General features: G+C 57.2%; 1 protein-coding gene across 5 annotated transcripts; it reads left to right on the forward strand.

Annotated features, from left to right (window-relative positions):
- The first annotated feature begins 2,345 nt into the window (after nucleotides 1-2,345).
- Nucleotides 2,346-22,342, forward strand: AHCYL1 (adenosylhomocysteinase like 1). Of its 5 annotated transcripts, XM_048926005.1 has the most exons (18): nucleotides 2,364-2,482; nucleotides 2,518-2,686; nucleotides 12,270-12,381; nucleotides 12,901-13,044; nucleotides 13,823-13,923; nucleotides 14,118-14,220; nucleotides 14,423-14,517; nucleotides 15,330-15,436; nucleotides 15,518-15,634; nucleotides 15,762-15,825; nucleotides 17,154-17,242; nucleotides 17,726-17,796; nucleotides 18,216-18,310; nucleotides 18,394-18,492; nucleotides 18,994-19,062; nucleotides 20,114-20,192; nucleotides 20,509-20,629; nucleotides 20,717-22,342. In XM_048926005.1, exons 2-18 carry the CDS (start codon nucleotides 2,579-2,581, stop codon nucleotides 20,721-20,723), a joined length of 1,581 nt encoding a protein of 526 aa, XP_048781962.1. In that variant the 5' UTR covers nucleotides 2,364-2,482; nucleotides 2,518-2,578; the 3' UTR covers nucleotides 20,724-22,342. The 5 variants fall into 5 exon arrangements, with proteins under 5 accessions (XP_048781963.1, XP_048781962.1, XP_048781965.1 ...); XM_048926006.1 differs by having other exon boundaries at nucleotides 2,346-2,686; nucleotides 12,916-13,044; XM_048926008.1 differs by lacking the exons at nucleotides 2,364-2,482; nucleotides 2,518-2,686 and adding an exon at nucleotides 4,050-4,156.
- Nucleotides 22,343-22,482: the final 140 nt, after the last annotated feature.

Below are 22,482 nucleotides of genomic sequence, written 5' to 3' on the forward strand. Positions count from 1 at the left end.
CAGTTGGAGAGGCAGAGCACCACGAGGCATTTCCTTCTCCAACACCCCCAACAGATCCCAGACCCCCCATCCCTTTTCTCTCTGTGCAAAACCGGTTCCCTTGAGGGGGGGAGATGCTGGGATATGAGAGTTCTTCAAAGCCATCTGATGGGCACGCGTGGGGTTTGCAGCTCAGGGGTCTGCAGCTGGGGGGGTGGCAGGCTGAGCCCCCCCAGTGCTCAATGAGGGGGGGCTGGATGGGGCCGGGGAGCTCTCTGTGGGCCGTTTGGGGCCGTGTTTGCTGACAAACAGGATTCCTCGAGGGCAGCTGACTCAGCCCAGCCCTTCCTCTCCTCAGCAGCAGCCGGGGGTTTCCCAGGTCCACATCCCCTTCCCAAGGAAGTGGGACCTATATATATCTGTCCGGATCTGGGCCATAGTGATTATGGTCGCGGTGGGGGGGGGGGGGGGGGGGGGGAAGGGGGTGGTTGGGGTCAGAGGCTGCTTGGGTTGTTCTCAAGGGGGTGAGCAGAGCTTGGGGGCTGTGGAGGGGAAGGGGGGGGGCAGCGAGCCCCTGCCCTGCTGCAGCTTTGGAGCTGAATGATGGCTGTGGGGCGGTGGTGTTGGAGAAGGGGCCGTGGGGTGGGGGGAAGAGGTGGGGGGGCACCTCCCTGAGTGTGCAACTCCCCTACACCCAGCCCCAGCACCCCCACGTGCTCTGGGCAGCCCAAAGCAGAAGCGAGTGGAGGAGATTTAAGGGGCAAACTTGACACTTTTAGGAGCCCTAGAGGTGGGTTGGAGCTGCAAAACCTCAATGCCCACTTTCGGGAACCTTAAGGAGGGATGGAGCCATTCCTACCCCTCCACGTTTCTACAGGAGAGAAGGGAGACAATCCCTCCTGCAGGTACACGAGAGCCCCCAGGATGGATTTTTCCACCTTAAAAACAGGTGATGCGCTCAGACGGAAGCCGAAACCCCAAAGTTTGAAGAGCTGGGCAGGGAAAGAAGCTTTGGCACTGGGGTGGCTGTGGATGGGGCACTGCTGGATCGCAGCCCTCCCCATGGGGCTGCATGGCCGCAGACTGCTGACGGGGCAGCGCCGTCCCGGAAAGCACCGCGGGGCTGCGGTTCCACACTTGGGGCCATCGGGGCAGCAGGGACAGATCCTGGCCACCCTGATGGGATGGGTTGCCTCGAGTGAGGACCGGCCTGGTCCTGATCTGTGGTCAGACAGAACAGTTTTGGTTAAATGGATAAATACGGGCCGCAACGCCGCTCGCTCTTTGGGTTTGTCACTGCGGGGCTGCGGTGGGGACGAGCAACGTGGGGAGGCATGCGGGTGTAACCCCATTGCTGGGACTGGAAAGGGGGGGACAGGGTGGGAAATGAGGGTCCCAGGGGGGAACAGGAGCCCCTCAGCACCGTGGGGATGGATGGACAGATGGACACCAGGGCAGGATGAGCCGCAGTGCCCATCGCATTGCACTCAGCCCTGCTGGATCGACACGGGATGTGGCCATGGGGAGAACAGCGGGGGGCTGGGCTGGGGGTGCTGACCCTCCCTGCACCTTTACACCCCATCCCAGCCCTCCCCACCGTGACAAATGCTTCTTTCTTTTGTTTGGCTGCCCTCAAGCCATTCTCTACCCAACCTTAATCTGTGCTTGGGATTTACCTGACCAAGGCGCAGGACCTTGCTGGATTCCATGAGGTTGGAAGGAGGGGGGGGGTGGGAGGCAGGGTTTGGAACTTGATGATCCTTGGGGTCCCTTCCAACCCAAACCATCCTATGATTCTATTTGTTTATTTATTACAGAACCAGAAAATCAGTGGGTTGATCTTATTCCTTCATTCCTTTATTCCTTTATTTATCTATCTATTCATTCATTCATTCATTCATTCCATCATTCCTTTATTCCTTTATTTACTTTTCCCTTCATTTATTTACTTATTTATTTATTCATTCATTCATTTCTTTTGTCCTTTATTTATTTATTCCTTTATTTACTCCTTTAGTCCTTTATCCATCCATCCATCCATCCATCCATCCATCCATCCATCCATCCATCCATCCATCCATCCATCCATCCATCCATCCATCCATCCATCCATCCATCCATCCATCCATCCATCCATCCATCCATCTCCCTATCTCCCTATCTCCCTATCTATCTATCTATCTGTCTGTCTGTCTGTCTGTCTGTCTATCTACCATCACTCTTCCCCACGCTCCCCCCCTCAGCCCCCTCCCACTTTCCCGAAGTCCTCCCGCGGCGGTCCGTTCCCCCATTCTACCACCAGGGGGCGCCATAGCGCCGTTTCCCCCCCCACCTTTTCTCTCCGCCGTCTCCCCGCTTCGCTTCTCCGGCGGGCGCGTGATGACGTCACCACGCGCTGACGTCACAGCAGAGACGCCCCCGGCGCCTCGCGCGGCGCCCGCAGTGTCCGCCGCAGAGCGCTGCGAACCGGCGCTGACGGAGCCGAGCCGAACCGAACGGAGCCGAGCCGAACCGAACGGAGCCGAGCCGAACCGAACGGAGCCGAGCCGAGCCGAGCCTGCCCTTCCCCTCCCCGCCCTCCGCTCCGCCCCGCCGCACGATGTCGGTCCCGGAGCCCGCCGGCGGCGAGGAGGCGAAGCAGGCCAAGGAAGCGGAGGACGCCGAGAAGTTTTCCTTCATGGCCACCGTCACCAAAGCGCCCAAAAAGGTACCGGCTTGTCGGGGTTCGCTCCGTGCTGCATCGTGTTGAGCTGCCTGGAGTGATGGGCTGAGCCGTGAGCGCTGCCCTGGGGCGGCCCGAAGGGCAGCGGGGTGAAATTCGGCGTGCGGAGCGAGCCGGAGGCCGAGCAGCTCCGTCGCATCGCCGTGCTGCGGGGCGGGGAGCTGCGTGTCCCCGCAGGTCGGCACGGTGCTGGGCTCTGCGTCCCCGCAGGGCTCCGCGCTGGGCTGCCGGGGGTCCCCGCGTGCTCGGAGCCGAGCTCTGCTCGTGGTTCCGGCGGCGCCGTGCTGGATGTGCTGCTCTGTGCTGGATGTGCTGCTCTGTGCTGGATGTGCTGCTCTGTGCTGGATGTGCTGCTCTGTGCTGGATGTGCTGCTCTGTGCTGGATGTGCTGCTCTGTGCTGGATGTGCTGCTCTGTGCTGCTTTGTGCTGGATGTGCTGCTCGGTGCCTCTCGTTGTGAGGGGGGTTGGAGGTTTGGAGGTTTTCTCGTGCCCAGTTCTGTTTATCCAAGCTTTGGACGTGGCCTGGAGGAAGGAACAGAGGAATGCGGAGCTGGGATCTTGCAGGGGAGGCTCAGGCGTTGTTTTTCCGTTCTTATTGCTGTTGTTTTCCACGTAGCCCCTGGGATGTTTATGGGGTGAGGCGGGGAGGAGAGCAAGCAGTGAATCCCGAAGCATCCTACATAGAGAACGAGGAATGAGCTCTGTGCCCAGGGGGATTCAACCCGGTGTTCTCAGAGGCGAGGTTTGTCTGCCTGGGCAGGTATGGGATGCTTTCTTACCTTGGGTTTGCTGCTGCGTGCACGGCTTTGTTGCACAGCACCGAGAGCAGCCGTCAGACTGCAACGGCTGGGTGGTGATGCTGGAGGTGCCCTGAGCGACAGGAGGCGTTTGAGGCTGATAACATCAGCAGGCGCTGAGATCCTGGGGAGCGTGCATTGCTGAGGTCAAGGAACAAAACGCTTCGGGCCGTTGTTCTCCTTGCCTGAGTAGTTTGTGCAAATAGGGCTCGGTAATGGTGGAAAGGAGGAGGATGGAGAATTGCTCTCCTGCGATACAGTGCTGCCTGCCCCCAGGTGGAGGCATTTCAGATGCCTTCCAAGCGGGATTGCAATTAAACCATTAAAATGCCTCTTGGTTTTAATGCAAGCCAAAGCTTCTTAAGGCAGTTCTCAGCACAGAAGATGGCTGAGAGGTGGAGCTGGAGGACGCTGTGCACCCTCTTTTGGCTTCCTTGAGCTTTGGGATGGAGTGCTGGGCAGTGGGGAGGGTGGGATGATGCCGAGCTGTGTGTGACCTGCCACCAATGAGCTCCTCATAGAGCAGCCTTGCCTTGTGCCAGCACACAGGGTGGGTGTCCCCAGCCTGGGGCTCTGCTTGAGTGCTGGGGAGCAGCTCAGCCGCATTGGAGCTGTGTGGACCCCACAGCATTACTCTCCTTGGTGACGCTGACCCAGGTGCGGTTTTTCCCCCTCCTGTCGTTGATTTGCTTAAGGTGAAAAAGTGAAACAGCAGGAGGTAAGAGATTAAAAGATTACATACAATCAACTCCGGATTTAAGTCGCAGCTGCTGCCGTCGAGGCGCTCAGAGCTGTGGGCTCCCTGCAGCAATGCGGCCGGTGCTCCTCCAGGAGCTGCTGGCGTTGCCTGCAGGCTCTGAAGCTCCTTTGCTGCTCCGCTTTACGGTAACTCGGGCTGTCAGCAGAACAGCAGCAGCTGTGGTGGGGGCGATTTGGCTGCTGGGCAAGGAGAGCTTTGCAGGCAGAGGTGAGCGATGCTGAGCACGGTGCTCTGTGCTGCGCGTGCCCTGATGTGATGGGGGGGGGGGAGGGTTGAGGCTGCTTTGTGGACGCGGGGATGAAGGAGAACAGAAGGGCAGTGCGTGCTCTCCCTGCGCCCTGCGTGCCATCATTGCTGCAGTTGGGCTGCCTGCACCCCTGAGACCCGCAGGCGCCCTTGGAGGCGGATTTTCCCAGCCTGTCTCAGCTGGTTGCTGCAGCTCTGAGCTCCCGGCTGTGCTGTGTGCCCTTGAGCTGGGGGGAGGATGGGGGGGGGAAGAGCAGGGGGAGCTTTGCATGCTTTGTCCCTGTTTGTCACCCATCTGCCGTGAGCTCCATGCAGGCACCTTCACGCTCGGGCGCTGGCGGACAGACGGACGCTCTCCCCCTCTGCAGACAGATCTGCTTATTCATGCAGTGAACGTGGAATGAGCTCCAGCGCTGCGTGCTGGGGTTGGTGCTGCAGCCCTGCAGAGCCGTGCAGTGGGACACGGCGCTGCTGTGCTGTGGAGCTGGCAGGAGGTGGGAGCAGGGGACCCCGAGCTGCCTCTGCTGCAGCTTTTTGCTGCTGAGTGTTCCCTGACCTTGCTGCAGTCTGCTTCTGTGCTGGGCTTCAGCCCTGTTGCTCTCTGTCCTCGCATGTCTGTAATCCCTGCCGTGTGATGCTCAGGAACCCAGCATGTCCTGGGGACGGGGCTGCCCTTGTGCTGACACGGCTCTCAGGGCTGCTCATTTTTGCTCTGCCTTTAATTTCATCCCTCATCCTGGCTGCTCCTGAATCCTGCCTGCCTCTCTGTGCCTGTCCCCCACTGTAGCCACCTCCTCTGCTGGTTCTCAAACCAGATGCTGTGTGCTCAGCTGCTTCCTTCCCCAACCATCTGTTCTTCTATCATCTCCCTGCACTTTTCCCTTCCCATATCCAGTGTGTGTGTGTTTGGGGGAGCAGGGGGGGGTTCCTCCTGCTCAGCACAGAGCTGATTTGGCCTTTGCTCGGAGTGGGGAGGCAGCTAACGCATTGCTGTGCCCTACAGTCGGGGCCCCTGACCCATGGCGAGCGCGAGCCATGCAGTGTTGTGAGCTGAGATGCTTTGCTTGGGGCTGGGAGCAGGGATTGGTGGTGCTTTGTGAAGTGACAGCATCTGTAATTAGTTGTGTGAAAGCCGCTCTTGGGTCGTTTTCATTGCTCTCCATTCTCCCCCTCCTGCAGCACAGCAGGTCGGCTGTTTCCACTGCGCTTGCTGACCTTCAGGGCTAGGAAGGGGCCTGGATGTCCATTCCCAGCACTCCTCAGGAGCAGCTCTGGCCTTCTGGTGGTGCAAACTGTGCACAGATGGGCTCTGGGGCTCCTGGCCCTGGTGGGAGCCGCGATGGGAGCACGGGAGGAATACTGGCAGCAAGGCCCTGTTTTCTTTAGGCCTTTCCCAAAATGCACAATCAGGCTGGGTCCAGCCCTACACCAATGCTTTCTTTGGGACCCTGACAGTTTTCCCTGGGTGTTGTTCCCTGCCCAAGCTGGATCCTGTTCGTGCTGCCCCTGCTCAAGGCTGTGGCTGGGCGTCCTTCTCTAACAGCCAGCAAGCCTGGCAGTGAGCCTTGCCAATAAGCAGCCGGTTCAGCCCAGGCTTTTGCAGGTGAGGACGGTGCCCTGCTCCTCCCAGCAATCTCTGAGCACCACATCCCTGCTGTTTGAGCAGCACTTAGTCCAGGAGATTTGCTTCTGGCTGGCTGTAGTCGTTATCATCATCGCGAGCTTCCTGTGGGCAACGCTGCTGTTTGCAGAGGGCTTTGCTTCACTTCCTGCTGAGCCCTTTGATCGACGCCTGCTTATCTGGGGACTCTGCCTCACGTCGCCCTGGAGCATCGTGGTGACGTTCCTGCCTGTCCCATGGAGTGCTGCCCACAGGGGACCTTGTGCCAATGCTTTGGCAGCACGTGATCACCCCCCTTCTCAATGACTTGGGGAGCGTGGGTCGATTTGAGAGGTTCGGGGCCACTGTAGGAGGCTCAGAAAGTCCCCAGCATCACAGCAGGGCCCCCTGTCACAGCTGCAGGTGGGGGCTGCCTTTGGGAGCCCACCTCAGTTGCCCTGCAGCGTGCTTGAACGGCGCCTTTTAATTCCACTTGGGGATCAATACGGTGGCCTTGGTAACGAGCTTATTGCTGCTGCAGAATCTGTTTACTTCAGGTTGGTGACGGCCAAAGAACTTCAATGGCTGGGGACATGACGTTCCAGCTAGTTAAACAGGCTGTGCTGTCATTCGGGTGAGGCTCCTGCTGCCTTTGGAGGTGGGTACAGCTTCTCCTGCAGAGCTCGCGCTGCCCAACTTGGCTGGCTGGGGTTTGTGCAGGTGGCAGGAGCCTGGGCTGCGGGCAGGACATGAGGATCGTTCACTTCTTCCCCCTCCTGCTGCCCCAGATGGAACTGAATCAATCCTGCTGCCAGGGAGGGCTCAGCTCTGCTCCTGCGTGATGCTGATTCCCTTACAGCCATGGCGTTGGGATGGAGCATCTTCTGACATGGTTGGGTCTGGGGGTTGAGGTGCTCGGTCTGTTGAGAGACCAAAAGAAGTCTTGAAGTGCTCCTGGGCTTCTGCAGGCTGCGTCTGGGGAGGAAGCAGAGGCAGGTGGGGCAGCCTGGGTGTTGGGCTGCCTCGCTGCTCGTGGCTTTGGGTTAGGAGAGGTTTGGGGTTTTCTGCCAGCTTGCACAGCAGGGCTGGATGAGCCCTCTGACAGCACTCCTGTGTGTTCCTGCGTCCTTTTCAGGCTGGAAGAAGTTGGGTTTCATTTAAAAATGGCCCTTAATTGAAGTTGATTCCCTGTCAGCTGTGATGCACGGATTTCTGTGGCCCTCGAGCTCTGAAGTTCCGCTGGGGCTCTTAGTGGTGGCTGATGGGTGAGTTTGTGCCCTTTCCAAACCCATCAGAGCCCTGAGCCCACAAAAGGCTCCTCCTGAGTGATGCTTTCCCTGTTCCCAAGCCTCATCCGCCCTCCACAAACCTTGCTATCTCTGCTGGGGGTGCATGGGCTGACCCAACAATCTCTGTTTGCACTGCAGGAGGTGTGCAGGTAACCCCAGCTGGTTTGGAAGGGTTGAACCCTGCAACCTGATGGGCGTTCACTGCCCGTGCAGATTCTGGTATCAGACTGCTCCAGGAACTCTCCCATAGGGAGCAATGCTCTGCCTGGAAGCCTGGAGTCCAAGGACCAGGTGCCTTATCTGCTGCTGGAGAGCTTTCCTCTGCCGCTGCTGGAGGCAGCACACCTTTGACCTGAAGGTGTTTATAAGGCAGCAATTATTCCCAGTTACTCTTTAACAGTCGGGTGCTTAAAATCACATTGATTTTATTTAATCCCGTGCTCTGTTTAATTTTCCCCTCACCAGCATTCGGTGATTCGTGGGGTGGCCGAGACCTCGCGGCGCTTTGCAGCCTTGTAAACCTTTGGGGTGAACCCGCTCCTTTCCTGCTGTTCCTTCACCTCTCCCGTGCACTGAAAGTCTGTAATCCTTCCCCTGTGCTCATGGAAACGTTCTGGTTTTGTTTTTCATCCCCCAGCATTTTGCCAGCGAAGGATGGAGGATGGTGGTAGGGCTCGGCCAGCTCGTTTGGCCAGGACCTCAGTGCCCTTTATTTCCTTGTTGGGAACTGTAGAGCGTTTCAGGCTGAGGTTTGGCTGTGGTTCCTGCTCAGCCCTGCCTTGCTGGCAGCAGCTCCTGCCTTCCTGAGCTGCAGGTATGGATGGAAGCAGCGCTCTGTGGAGATGAGCCCTGATCCATGAAGCTGAACCAAATCACCCCCTGAAGCACATGGGGATGTCTTCAAAGGGCTGGGAAGCTGCTGTGTCCCCAGGGAGAAAGTCCTCGAGCTGTGACTGCCCTGTGGGGCAGGGCTGGCTCCTGCTTGTGCATGTGATGGCTGCTGCTCTGCAGACCATCAGAAGATGCTGATGTTGCTGCTGTGGCCGTGGCCAAAGCTGTGGGTGTCGCTCATGCCAGCCCCCTGCCCATAGCATTATAGAATCCTAGAATCATGGAGCTGGAAGGGAGCATCAAAGGTCATCTCGTCCCAAATCTGCCCTGGCTCTGGCTGGGGTTTTTCTTTGCTGCTGAGTGAATTTGGGCTGGAAATCTGGTTGTGCCTCCAGCTTGGCCACGGCCAGCTTGTGCAGTCTTACATCTTGTAGCTTGGTTCTGGCCGGCAGGAGGAGGTAGAATGGGGTGGCTGGATGAACCACAGGGCCAAATGTGCACCTGAAGCCTTTCTCCAAACCTCCCCTTGGTGCTGGTTTGGAGCTTGGCGTGGTGAGAGGTCAGAATGGGAGCTGAAACCTGTGTCCCCATCTGCCTCATTCCTTGGATCCTTCAGGGCAATGCAGGCTAGAAATGCCCCTGGGGTTGGGTAACCTGGCAGAGTAGGTGCCCAAAAACACCCATAGCTGCCTTCGTGACTTCTATCCCAAAACCACACACGTTTGGTTGAGTCCTGAGCAGCATCTTTGCCCCTGGATGGGTCCCTGCTCCCACTGTGGACGCTGCTGTGCTCGGGGAGGCTGCAGGAGCTGCGTTTGGTCAGCTTGCAAGTAGGGCCGAGTGGGGCTGAGGACAGCACTGCCTGCCTGGGGCTGCTGCCAGCAACTGTGGCTGTGCTCCCCAGCAGCATCTCTGGACGGGTGGCTGCAGGATCAGAGCCCAGAAGGAGTTGTCCCCTCTCCGGGGGGCTGTCCTGAGCAAACCTGCTGCTCTGCTCTTCTTTTTGACCTAGAAAAATAAGAAAAGCCTCACGCTGTGTTGGTTGTGGTTGTGTTTTTCCCCTCTTTTTTCGTCTCTTTTTTTCCTCCTTGGCTGCTGTGTGACTGGAGAGGCCTCAGCCCCTGGGGTGCCTTTTCCCTTCCTTCCTGCCGCATTGAACTGAACGCAGCCACTCTCCGCTGAAAAGAAATGAATTAGAACAATTGTCGTTAGGAAATGTCCAAACTCAGCCGCACGGCGGGGCGAAGCTGTGCATGAGAACACAGCCACGGCTTCCCCAGAGCAAACTGCACGGGGCAGTGGGATTTCTGCACAGGTAATTGCCTGGGCATTGGAAGCTGCCCACCTCCAGGCCTGCAGAGCTCTGCGTGCCCTCCCAGCAGCTGGGTGCTGGGCTGGTGAAGGGGGTGGGTGCTGGGATGGAAGGCACAGGCTGCCTGAATGCATGGGAACGACAAAGCAAGGGGCTGAAGGCAGGTTGCAGGAGGGGTGCTGCAGTGGGGGCAGCTGCTGACCTGGCCTTGGAGTGATGCTAAATGGGGGTTGGCTGCCTTGAGTTGCTTTAGGTGGGTCACCTCCTTGCCTTGCATGGAGTTCAGAGCCGGCTCCCACTGAGTCACACAGCGTGGCTGCACCGTGTGCTCAAGGTGGTGGCTGCGGTCCATGGCTTCTCCCAGGTGCTGGGGAGCATTGGGGTGGGAGCCACAGCCGTGCTGTGTTTTGCAAGGGGAGGAAACGTGCTTCAGCCTCATCAGGTGTGATTGAGGTCGTGTGTGGTTGGCGGGCAGCACAGCTGGGCTGAAACTTGGCAGGCAGACCTCAGGTCCTGGTGTTTTCCTCCAGGGCAGCTGGCTGAGCCCTGCGCTCCCAGGCTGGAGCTCCGCACGATGCTTGCTGCTCACACGCAGCTCTCACCTCCCCCCCATCCAGCTCCATCCATCCCAGCCCTGCTCCGTGCTGAGGGATTGGGGGATTTTGGCCTTGCTGTAATGCAGCAGTGCCCACCCAGTGCTGCAGTCCTGATGTGCCAAGCAGGCTCGGGTCAGAAGCTGCGTTGGGCGATAATTTTAGATGGGGCAGATTTTGCTAAGCTGCACGGTTCAGATGAGCTCTGCTAAAGCCACGGTGGGGATTACTGTGGTTAATTCAGCGCTCTGTTTCCTTAGCAGTGATGTTTCTTTTTTCCCTTGGTTCAAACCCAGTTCCCAGAGCTGCTGCTCCAAGCAGTGGGACCTTGCCGTGCCTCGGAGCTGCTGCGTGCATCAGTGGGGATGGTGGTGGTGAAGCACAGCCCCATCCCCACCCTCAGCCCATGCATCTCCTGTTTGCCATCCACAGGGAGGTGTTACACCTCGGGCTGCCATGCGCTGGGTGCCCAAGCTGTGAGCTGACACGTGCCTGCTGCCTGTGCTGCAGCACCAGACTGCGTTGGCTGCGCTGTTTTATCTCCTGGGTTCACCTCTTTCCTGGAAAACTTTTCCTGAGATAGAGAAAACACCTCAGCTCGGGCTTTTAAGCTGGTTTAATGCCAGCAGCTGTCTGATGGGGGCATGTTTACACCCTCTGCTCTGACAGGTTGCCAGAGGGATGGGCTGGGAGTGGTGCTGTGCTGGCGGCGTTGCTGCTCTGCTTTCCACCTGGAAGCGCTCTGTGCTGCTGCAGGAATGGCACAGCCATCTTTGGGCTCTCTTTGGTAAGCTGGAGCCAAGCAGCAGGCCTTGAGCAGGGCCTGGCAGCATCATTCTTCAGGGGGGAAGGCAGTGTGTCCCCCAGGATGAGGCTGCTGAGCACCTGGCGCTGCTTGCTGGATGTGGTCCCACACCTCTGAGCTCTCCTGTGAGCTGGGACACCTTCGGGTTCCTCCTCCCTCTGCACTGAGCAACCTGAAAGGATTTTGCAAATCCAAAGCTGCAAACTCCATGGAGATTCCCAGTCCTCCCAGCCATGAACGCAGCCGTCCTCTGCCGGGTTCCTCCTGTGTGGGATGGATGGCTCAGCTAAATAGCTTCATTCTTCTGCTCTCAGAGCCTGCTTGCCACATCAGAGCTTTTGGGGATTGCAATGGCATGGAAACCCCCTCCTTGAGGCCTCTATGCTGATCTCTTCAGGGCTTTTCTGGAGGTTTCCTATGCCCGTGGGGATGCTGTTAACGATACTCCTTGCAATGAGGTCTCATCCTTATTAAAGTGCCAAAATTAAATCCTGCAGTGACCATCAGAGGGAAGAGACCGCACTGGGGCTCTTTGTCAGCAGGGTGGGGGTCCTGTCCCCTGTCAGCAAGCCAGGGAGGCCCTGGGGCTCTTTTCCTCATTGCCTTGAATGCAGCCCTTACAGGAGCAGTGGGGCTGTTTTGCCCCTTCTTTGAGGCTGGTGGAGCCCTGAGTTGCCTCTGGCCGAACCGGGAGGGAGGAAGAGCTGTTGGAGGGCATCTCTTCCAATGGAAACATCTGTAACAAGCAGGAGATTGAAAGTCAATGCAATGTCAACTGCTTTTTGTTGAAATGTTCCCTCGCTGGTTTTCTCCCCCCCCCCCCCAGCTCTTAGTGTGGGTTTTGGAAGGACGTGCCTTGTTTTTAACCTGGGAAAGGAGATAGGAGTGCCAGGATCGCAGCTGGTGCTGGGACCAGCTCTGTCAGTGCTGTGTTTTTGGGCAGAAACAGCAGAATTGGTGACGGAGGGGCTGATGCTGATGGAGCTGCGTGGGGACCTCAGCCACCCAGGGCTCGGCCAGAGGGCTGCACAGTGCTTGCCCTGCAGGAGCACACCAGTGTTCTTGGAGCCAGAGGGGATGTTCCAAGGCTCTTTGTTTTGACCTCGGGTGTTAGGCACCAAATCTGCTATGAAATTCTGGTGGCAGGGATACGAGGAGGCAGAAAAGGAGGTTCTGATTTGGGCGCCTGCAGCCACGGAGCCGCAGCTGGGGACGTTTGGTAGCGCTCAGTTCTGTGACAGCAGCACACTGCAAGGAGCCCTGGGCCCGTGTGGCCACAGCAGATGATGGAGCACGGGCTCACTGAGCACTTTCTCTTCCTTTGCATCTCTCAGCAAATCCAGTTTGCAGATGACATGCAGGAGTTCACCAAGTTCCCAACCAAGACCGGCCGCCGCTCCCTGTCCCGCTCCATCTCGCAGTCTTCCACTGACAGCTACAGCTCTGGTAGGTGACCCCAGGGCTGCTGGTGGTGCTGCTGTGGCATTGGTTTCAGGATGCTCTGTATTGCTGGGCTGTGCTCTGAGGTGTAAGGGGTGGTTCTGGGGTTCTGGGAGGTTTGTATTCTGCTAAATCAGCCTCATTCGTTCTCGTAGTTGGGCTTCAGTGCATCACACAGCGCGTCCCAGGGAGGCTGTGGATGCCCCATCCCTGCAGGCATTCAAGGCCAGGCTCTGAATGTGGCTCTGGGCAGCCTGGGCTGCTGGTTGGTGACCCTGCACGTAGCAGGGGGTTGGAACTGAATGAGCACTGTGGGCCTTTTCAACCCAGGCCATTCTATGACTCTATGATCGCTCAGCACTGAGTTGTTTTCAAGAGTGAGAGTGCCAGCTTCCTTATGGACAAGGCTTTTCCTTGTGAGATTTGTAGTCTGAGCCATAAGCAGGCGTGCATGAAAGCCAGGAAGCAAAACGGGGCAGAGAGCACCAGGACTGGGGGTGACACGCGTTCCTCTGCTGGCTTTAGCTGCCTCCTACACAGACAGCTCTGATGATGAGGTGTCTCCCCGTGAGAAGCAGCAAACCAACTCCAAAGGCAGCAGCAACTTCTGCGTGAAGAACATCAAGCAGGCAGAGTTTGGACGCCGGGAGATTGAGATCGCTGAGCAAGGTGAGGGGGGGCTGTGGGGGTCTGAGGGGCTCAGGGTGCTGAGCCAAGGGGGTTCCCACAACTCTCCTCGTGGTCTCAGGTGCCTCCAGTGCCTTCTCTTCCCTCCACAAATCAGCACGCGATGTGGGGAAGAGCTAAATGCAACAGCAAGCATGAACGATAGGTTGCATTTGTTTTTAAGTGATAGCAGGGCTGTGTGTGTTCCTGGGGTTTTGGATGGGGAGCCTCAGTGGGAGAGGATCTTGCAGCTCCTTTGGAGACGCTAAAACTGTCTCAGCCTCTTCCCTTGTGGCTTGTGGAAAGCTGAATTACCCTTCTGATTGGGTAACTTTGCTTCCAGGCTCCTTTTAGACACAAGCTACCAAAGCCAGAGAAAGGTACAGAGCCATTTAGAGCAGCTCTTTCGAGGTACGGCGGCACTGTTTCCATCTTTAGGTGTTTCATATTGATGTGATCCTGCAGTGAGGCTGGTGGCTGCCCTTCATGGGGGCGCCCTGGTGCTTGCCCTGGGCAGCACCCACCCCACACCCCTTCATACGTGCCTGGGAGGTGCTGTGTTGGCTTTGCCAAGGGACAGATGATGCTGGAGTCCTGATCCCAGTTTGGACAGAGCTGTCAGAGCAGAGGCAGGGAGGTTTCTGACTGTGGCGAGAGCAATGGGACCAGATGTGTCCTGCGAGACCCTTGAGAGGGGAGCAGGTCTGGCAGAAAGGGGTCCCACCCTGGAGTAAAGCCATCATTAAAAGCCATCATTAAAACCCCTGCGTTCCTTTTGCAGACATGTCTGCTCTGATTTCACTCAGGAAGCGAGCTCAAGGGGAGAAACCTTTGGCCGGAGCTAAAATCGTAGGCTGTACACACATTACAGCACAGACTGCGGTGAGTGGCTTCTTATTTGAGCATCCAAGGTGGGAAAAGCCACCTTTTCCCCACTCTCCTCCATGGGGGATTTGCTGAAGGCCCCTCCGCATTCCTGGCAACCTCTCACAGAGGTTCTGCTGCCTGCATTTTCCCTGGCTGTGCACTGCAGCAGGCTGTGCTGGGCCTTCCCTGCTCAGCCCTCTGTCCCACAGGTGCTGATTGAGACGCTGTGTGCATTGGGGGCGCAGTGCCGCTGGTCTGCCTGCAACATCTACTCCACCCAGAACGAGGTGGCAGCTGCCTTGGCAGAAGCAGGTGAGTGGTGCTGAGCCGTGGGGCAGCATCCCTTCCAGTCCCTGTCTCAGGAAAGGCTCAGACCCAATATCTTTTAGGGATGGATATGTAGGTGAGATCCTGGGCTTTGGTCCCTGCGTGGTTCTCCTTGTCTGGGGTTTTCCCAAGCAGAAAGTTGTGCCAAACTCAGCGGGTGCCAAGGATGCTCCTCTTCTCCTTCTAGGTGTTGCCGTATTTGCCTGGAAGGGAGAGTCAGAGGATGACTTCTGGTGGTGCATTGACCGCTGTGTTAACGTAGATGGCTGGCAGGCTAACATGGTAACGAGCCTTCTTCCAGCCCTTCCTCTTCCTCTGTGGAGCCGTCACTGGGGGCTCCTCACCCTCCCCTCCCTGGGGCTGTTCTTAGGAGCCTGCCGATGTGCCTGGGCACCTGCTGGTGTCGTAAAGGCCTTTGAGTCCGTGCCAAAATCATGGGGGTCGTGGAGAATGGCAGCTGGAGCTGGGCTGGGGGTCACTGTGATGGTTGTGGGAGCTGCAGTGTCCTGAGCTGTACAGCATGATGGCATGGGAGCATCTCCTGCTGGAGCCTGTCAGCGAGTCAGGAAGCCACGAGACCTGTTTCCCTGTGGGAGCTGCCCTGACTGCTCCTCTCTTGACACAGACCCCATCTGCAGGGGTTTCCGAGGGCTCCATTGCCTTGCTGAAAGCAGATGATGCCTCTCGCTGCCTTGGCTTGGGGTCCGTGGTCACAGATGATGTGAGAGCATGTGGCACAGGACTGACAGCTCCTGCAGCCTTTCCTCTCAGCTGTTTCCTTATGGGGCACGAATGCTGTAGCTTCCTTCTGACCTCAGGCTGTTCAGTTAGTGCTGCCTGTGGCTGCGTTTCCAGGCTGCAAAGCAGTAGCAGGGACACAAAAAACCTGTTAGGATCCATTGGCTCCACGCAGGGTACAAAATCCTCCCTTTCAGAGGGGGCCCCTGAAGCAACCAGGAGGACCCAGGAGTCCTGGCCCATAGGCAGCTCTCCAGCAGTGCCTGCAGATGCTCTCCATCTCTCTGTATCTCCCCCCATCCCCTGCAAGTGCTTCTCCTGGTGGAAAGCTTGACTGCCCCGTGCTCTTCCTCCAGATACTGGATGATGGTGGGGATCTGACCCATTGGGTTTATAAGAAGTACCCCAACATATTCAAGAAGATCCGAGGGATTGTGGAGGAGAGTGTGACCGGTGTGCACAGGTAGGGGTTTGGGAAGGCTGATCTGAAGATGTCTCGTCGGGTTGCTGCTGTCTGCTCTGACCTGCCTCTGTCCTCTTGCAGGCTGTACCAGCTCTCCAAAGCTGGGAAGCTCTGCGTGCCGGCCATGAATGTGAACGACTCTGTGACCAAACAGAAATTTGACAACCTGTATTGCTGTCGGGAGTCCATCCTGGACGGGTGAGTGCAGCCCTTGTCCCCATCCCCAGGGCTGCTCTGCCCTCGCTGTGCGTTTGCAGGACCTGGTTTTGGGGCCCTTTGCTGTGTGCCTGACCGGTCCCAAAGCAGGTCTCTCTCTGTCCTCCAGCCTGAAGAGGACCACAGATGTGATGTTTGGAGGGAAGCAAGTGGTGGTTTGTGGCTATGGGGAGGTGAGTTTCATGAGCCTCCCCCCAGCCATCCTTTCCCTTAGCTCAGTGTCCTGCCCCTTCCCTGCTCACGTTTGATTGATAGAGGAAATCGGATCTGGGGAGCTGTTAGGAGAGACGTCTCACTCGAGCCCATTGGGAGGGTGGAGAGCAAGCATCACATTGCCCAGTTTGCCTGCAGATCAGCTGAGCTGCAAATCCAACTTGCTAGGAACGCTGGCCTGAATGATAACTACCCATGGGTGCCCCCATCTGCTGTGCCTGGCTCCAGTTCAGCACGCAGCCCGGCTGTCGCTGAGCCTGTGGCACAGGAGGCGAAGGGCAGCTGCCTCTTGCTGGTGGATGATGTTCTGGCAGGGGGGAGGTTGAACCACGAGCTTGTAAATGATTCTGCCCTGGAAGAGCGCAGAGCTGGGAGCTGCCACCTTCCCTCCATCTGTGCGCTGTCTGTGTGGGTGTTCATGTTCCCGTGCTGCAGAGGGCCTGGCAGTAGCTGCAAATGCTCTTCCCAGCAGGAACACGCTTCCTAATTTATTTAGACACCAATGGAGCTCAGCTCTGCTCGACTGAGAAGCTGTGCTGGCTCTCTCCCAGGCTCTCTGCGGTGCTGTGTGCCTCTCCAACCATGAGTTATGCTGAGGGTTGTTGTCTCTGGGGCCTCTCCTGACGTTTACTGCAGTTCTGCAGACTGAGGAAGCCTTTCCACCCTCGCTGGTTCACCATTGGGATGTGGGTTGATGTCACAGTTTGCCCTTTCTGGCCATTTTCACCCAGTTGGAGCTGGGTCATAAGCAGGAGTGTCTGGTGGTGTTTCTTACCTGGTAGCACGATGTGCCTCCGAAACAGGGCTGATTATGGGCACATGGAGTCTATCAGGTGTCAGCATGGGTAAATGGCACTGAGAAAAGGGCTTTGCTGACGAGCTGCTGTGTCATTTTGTAGTGGAGAGAGAGGACTTGAGTCACTGTTGTAGGAGTTCTGCTTCCCCATGCTGATGCTGGGAGCATGAGGTGGAGGATCTGTTCCCCCATCAGTGCAGGACAGTGCAGGAAACCCCATGGTTTAAAGGCAGCAGGGGGAAGCAAAGGCTTATCAAGCTGTGCTGATTGTGAGTGGGGTGGTTTGGAAGCTCCTGCCAGCTGGTGGTGTGCTGGAGGGGAGCTGAGCACGTGGTGCCCAACAAGTGGAATTGTGCCTCGCTCAGCTGCTCCTGGCCTCGGGCTGAGGCTTCCAGGGCGCAGCTGGAAAACAGCTCAGGATGTTTTGGGGGAGGGATTTTAGCACTTGGTGCACCCTGCTTTTGTCTTCACATCAATGCTTTGCCTTGGCAGGTTGGCAAGGGATGCTGTGCTGCTCTGAAAGCCCTGGGAGCGATCGTCTACGTCACGGAGATCGACCCCATCTGCGCCCTTCAAGCCTGGTGAGATGTTCACAACCAACATGTAACGTCTCTTCCTCTGCTCTCTGGCCTCCTGCAAACCCTCAGAGAGGCTGAAACAGAACCAGGAGGATCTGTGGCTAAGCTCAGAGAGTATTCATCTCTTTGGGGTGTGATGGGGAAGGACCAAGGCAGTTTCAGGGCTTGTTCAGTGGTGGGATACCAGGCAGTAGGCTGCCGCAGCCAGTTGGCTTGGAAGACTGCTGTAAGCATTCCTGCAGGGCTGGCAGAGAATTTCATACATCCCCAGCTCCCACGGCATTGTGAGAGCAGGTTTTGATGCCAGATCCTTTGCACAGCCCTTCCACTCGCATCTGGCATCTCTGGGGGTGTGGAAGGACAGCCTGGCTGCTGCCGGGAGTGATTCAGAGCTGAGATCCTAGGACTGAGATCCCCTTTGGCCTAAGGCAGAGAGGAACCAGGCTTCTCCTCCTTATTGTGCTTCCTGTCCCCCTTTCTCGCCAGCATGGATGGATTTCGGGTGGTGAAGCTGAGTGAAGTGATCCGTCAGGTCGACGTCGTCATTACCTGCACAGGTAGGGAGGGAGGGGGTCCTGGGTGAGCCCTGCTGCAGGCTGAGCAGTGCTCCTTCCCCAGCGGTGTCTCAGGGGCTCTGTAGCCATCAGGATGGATGCTTTGCTGCCAGGAGTCCCTCATTTTACGCTGGCAAAAGCTGCTCTCTTTAGGAGAGCTTTTCCTCTTCGCTCCCAGCCTTCAGTTTGACCGCAGTCTTCCTCAGCCCCTGGGAAGGGGGGCATCAAAGCCATCGGTCCTCAAAGGGTTTTTGGGCTCTCCTGGCCCCTGGTGGGAGCAGAGGCAGCACTCAGCATTTGTTTTTCTGTGATCAGCCAGGAGAATGACGTTACCCCAAGCTGCGATTCCTTCAGTGCAGGGAAGGAGAAATGTGAGGGTTTATATTCCCACTGCCTCGGGTTCATCTCTGCCCTGCCTGCAGGAAACAAGAACGTGGTGACCAGAGAACACCTGGATCGCATGAAGAACAGCTGCATCGTGTGCAACATGGGCCACTCCAACACAGAAATCGATGTGGTGAGTGTCCCTGCTGTCCCTGCTGCCCCTGCCTGCCCTGTGGTCGCCCCTTGGTGATTCCAGCCTCTCCATCCTGCCTGCAGACCAGCCTCCGGACCCCCGAGCTGACCTGGGAGCGGGTCCGATCCCAAGTGGACCACGTCATCTGGCCGGATGGGAAGAGGGTGGTGCTGCTGGCTGAGGTGTGCTGGGAGCTGTGCATCCACCAGGAAATGTCTCAGGGTCAGAATTGGAAAGGGAGGTGTCCCTGGGAGAGCTCAGCAAAGGGGTTTCTCAATGGCTTTTTATTATTATTGTCCTTGAGGCAGAGGAGGTGTCACGTCCCACGTGCAGCCACAGAGGTGCCACCCCTGTCAGCCAAACACCCTGTGCATCCAGCTTTTACAGGGTTTCCCACCCAGCAGACGGGGGTTGGTTGTCTCCTCTTCCCACTCCTGGAGCAGCAGGAGAGACTCCCAGTTCCTAGCAACCACAGAATCTCCATTCCCCAAAGCTGAGGGGTGGGGTGGAAACTAAGCTAAGGCAGAGTGTGGACACTCTGGTCCTGTGGGTAGCTCTAGAATCACTGCCCTGTGGTTGTCCCCAGCCCCAGGGAGGGACAGAGAGACAGAGGTGAGTCCTGTCTCCAGATTGGATTTGTTTCACACGCTCAGCTCTCAGCACTCCTCTCCTGCTGTCTTTAGGGCCGTCTTCTCAACCTGAGCTGCTCCACGGTCCCCACTTTCGTGCTCTCTATCACAGCCACCACTCAGGTCCGTAGCCTGGGGGGGGGTTGGGATGCTGCGGGGTCTTGCACAAGCTTTGGGGTGGGGATGTTTTGGAAGAAGCAGGGAACACACAGTTGGATGCTTGGGATCGCTGGCGCCAGACGGAGCCGCCACCTCTTGGCTGGGCTGTGCTTAACGATGGCGTGAAGTTGGGAGGTAGCTTTTAAATGAGCCTGGCTTTGCTCTGACGGTTCCTGCTGTGCAGTAAGCAAGCAGAGAGCTTCCTGAGCACAGGTTTAAGCTTACTTCAAAAGCCAGGCCTTGTTCCATCTTGAGACGACTGATTGCCAAGTCACAACAACAAGAGTGAGTTTTGGGGATCTGGGAGTCAGTGGTTAAACTGCTTTTGAGCATCAGCACTGCCTCAGCTGGGCGGACACGGCTGAGCCCTGCTCTGTTTGCCCTGACTCCACCTTTTCAAAGAAAAAGATGATTAAATCTGGCCGAGCCGTGCGATGTGTGCTCAGCATTGGCTGCAGTGGGTGGGAGGAAACTGCAGGGCTGAGCCCACCTCTGTGAAGGAGGGGAGGGCGCTCAAGTCGGTGGGGGGGGAGGTTTTCTTTTCCTCGCTGTGCAAACTGATAGGGATGGGAGCTGTGTTTCGGATCTGGCTCTCAGCTGTCTGAGCTGGCGCTTGGGGGAGATGCAGTTTTATTCCTGCTGAGGGAGAGGCTGTGGGTTTTGGAGCCCTGCCTCCAGCTCAGAGCAAGCAGCCCGTTCCCATGTGGTGCAGCAGCCTCACATTTCGGGCTTAGAATTAGAGCTGCTCCCCTTTCCTTCACTCTCACGCTGTGGTTTTCCCTCGGGCCCTGAGCCCCCAGTGCTGCCACCAGGGCAGCTGACGTCTCATCTCCAACCCCTGCACTCCTCCCCTGTGCCAGCAGGCTCCTGAGAGGTGGAAAGGGCTGGAAGTGCATCCTTGGGGGCATTTGGGAAGTGCTCACCCCTCCCTTGGGCTTCCAAATCCTTACCTCCATCCGCGGGAGCTTTGTGCTGTGTGTCCCAGCTGTTCCTCACCCTGCTGTGATGTCTGCAGGCTCTGGCTCTGATTGAGCTGTACAACGCTCCCGAGGGCCGCTACAAACAGGACGTGTACCTGCTGCCCAAGAAGATGGGTGAGTGAAGGAGCTGCCTCTCCGAGCTGCTTCCTGCACTGGTTGATACGGGGCAGAGGTTTTGGATGTAAGGACAAAGTGAGAGGTGGGCTGAACAAAACCTCGGATGGGAGGGGATGAGGTTGGGGAGGGTGACCCCAAAACGCCCGCAGGTCTTTCCGTTTCTGTTCCGCAGTGCTGCGGGCATCCCTCACCCTGCAGGGTTTCCATCCACCTTTTGGGGCTCAGGGCTCCATCAGGTGCAGAGGGCCAGGACAGCCTCTCAGGCCCCCCGTCCTGCTGTGTGCTGAGTCCCCTTCCCTCTCCCGTTCCCCAGATGAATACGTTGCCAGCTTGCACCTGCCTTCCTTCGATGCCCACCTGACGGAACTGACGGACGATCAGGCGAAATACCTGGGACTCAACAAAAACGGGCCTTTCAAACCCAACTACTACAGGTCTGCGCCTTTGCTGGAGGCTCAGTGGCTCTTGTGCAGGTGGGAGCTGCGTCCCTCAGCCTCACTGTCCCATCCCTTCTCTTCCAGATACTGATGGACCATACCTATGAAGGACCAGACCACACAAGGCAACATTAGGGAGATTATTTTTAAAGATCGTTTCATTTTGGTTCACTTTTTTTTCTTCTTTTAACCAACAAGGAACCCTGTTTTTACATTGACCGGCGTGATTTTAAGGTCGCTTCTGTTTTTCCCTTCTCATTTTCACCCTCCTATGTGGTCGCATCTCTGTGATCTCAGCACAGAGCCTGGGATCTCCCTGCTTCCATGTGGCTGAGGCCGCTGGTGGCTCCCAGCCCGATTCGCTCTCCTGCTGTGTGAAGGGCAATTTGTCTTTGTTTTTAACCTTCTCCGAGATATCTGCAGATCCGGAGATGCTCTTCTACCTTACCTTAACGTTTTCTTTCTTTGTGTGGATTATCTGCAACTTCTAAATTGCCTTAAAGAGCCCAGTTTTAGCTGCTAGTTCAATGCTCCTCGCTCTGCTCGGGAGCAGAGTGGCACCTGCTGGCCACCTCGCGAATAGGTGACCGTCCCACCTGGCCGAGGTCCCCCGTTCGGTTGCTGGCCGGCTCTGGGGAGCTCACTGTTTCAGGGTGCTAATCTGAATTCGGATGGGGGTCACTTAACCCAGCATCATCCTCATCTCTCTTAGTTGTCTTTTGTTTTGTTTTGTTTTGTTTTCTAGCCAAACTGCACCTTAATTTGAGTTGAAAACATATCTTTGTTTCTTTTCTTTCTTTTCCTCTTTTTCCTTTTTGTTTTGCTCCTTAAAGAGGGGCGATGTGTCCGGCCGTGGAGTTTGGGCTCTATCCAAGCAGCCCCATCTCCCAGCAGGACACGGCGGGTGCTGTTAAGAATGTCTGCATATTTCTGGAGGGCATTTCTCTTTCTTTCCAAGGCGGATGCACAGACTGAGCCTTCCCCGTGCCCCAGTGGGCCCCTGCACCCTGGGCTCCCCTCGCTGCTCGCCCCCGAGCTGAGCTTCCTCAGCAGCATCCCGCAGTGTTCCAGCCACTCTCATCGCCTCCTTCTTCCCTTCCCCATCCTCTCTGGTGACAAGTATTTCTCTTCTCCGTCTCTTGCAGCTTGTCACGGGTTGGGGGAAAGCCCTTGCAACCCAGTGAGGCTCCTCCTGGCTTTTTTCCCTCTCCCAATGCCTTTTTCTTCCCCCAGCAAAGGCCGGAGCAGGGAGGGATTCGCTTGTTCCCCCACCACGTCACCCATTAGAGATAACGGGCACGTGGTGCCTCCAGAGAGCCGCTCGGCTGCCTGCAGCCACCCCATCCCAGGGATGGGAGATGCTCCTGTGGCTCTGGGTATGGCTGCGACGCTGCTTTTCCCTCGCTGGGGGCTGGAGGATGATGTGAGGAGGGATGGCGCAGCTCGGCTCACCCTCCTGTGCCCTCTGCTCCTTCTCTGTCCCTCTTGGGGAGCGCTTGCCTGACACGTGTGGCCCCTCTGCCATCCCTCAGCCCTCCTGGGGGCCGTGGGCTGGGAGCCTTTCCCACCCGGGTGGGTTGCAGCACCCAGGCTGAGGGCTGCAGCTCCATCTAAGCCATGTCCAGGGGTGGCGGCAGCGTCGGGCTGGGAGGGAGAGAGGTTTATTTTGTATATGAATGATTTTTAATGAATGCAATATTAATCCTTGCAGATGAGCAATAAATCATTAAAGTCTAATGAAAACTATTAGGAAAAACAGAACGCTTTTGCCGTGGGTGAGTGCTTGCAGCCTTTGGAGGGTTTGGGGCACATCGGGGGGCTGTTTGGGCCCTGCCAGCCCCCCCTCCCCC

The sequence above is a fragment of the Lagopus muta genome, chromosome 24 (assembly GCF_023343835.1).
Source record: "Lagopus muta isolate bLagMut1 chromosome 24, bLagMut1 primary, whole genome shotgun sequence".
NCBI classification, from domain to species: Eukaryota; Metazoa; Chordata; class Aves; order Galliformes; family Phasianidae; genus Lagopus; species Lagopus muta.

Coding starts and splice junctions, on each gene's coding strand:
- AHCYL1 (XM_048926005.1), top strand. CDS start 2,579: ATGTCGGTCCCGGAGCCCGCCGGCGGCGAGGAGGCGAAGCAGGCCAAG. Junction 2,687..12,269: donor TCACCAAAGCGCCCAAAAAG/GTACCGGCTTGT, acceptor TGCATCTCTCAG/CAAATCCAGTTTGCAGATGA. Junction 19,063..20,113: donor CTATCACAGCCACCACTCAG/GTCCGTAGCCTG, acceptor TGATGTCTGCAG/GCTCTGGCTCTGATTGAGCT.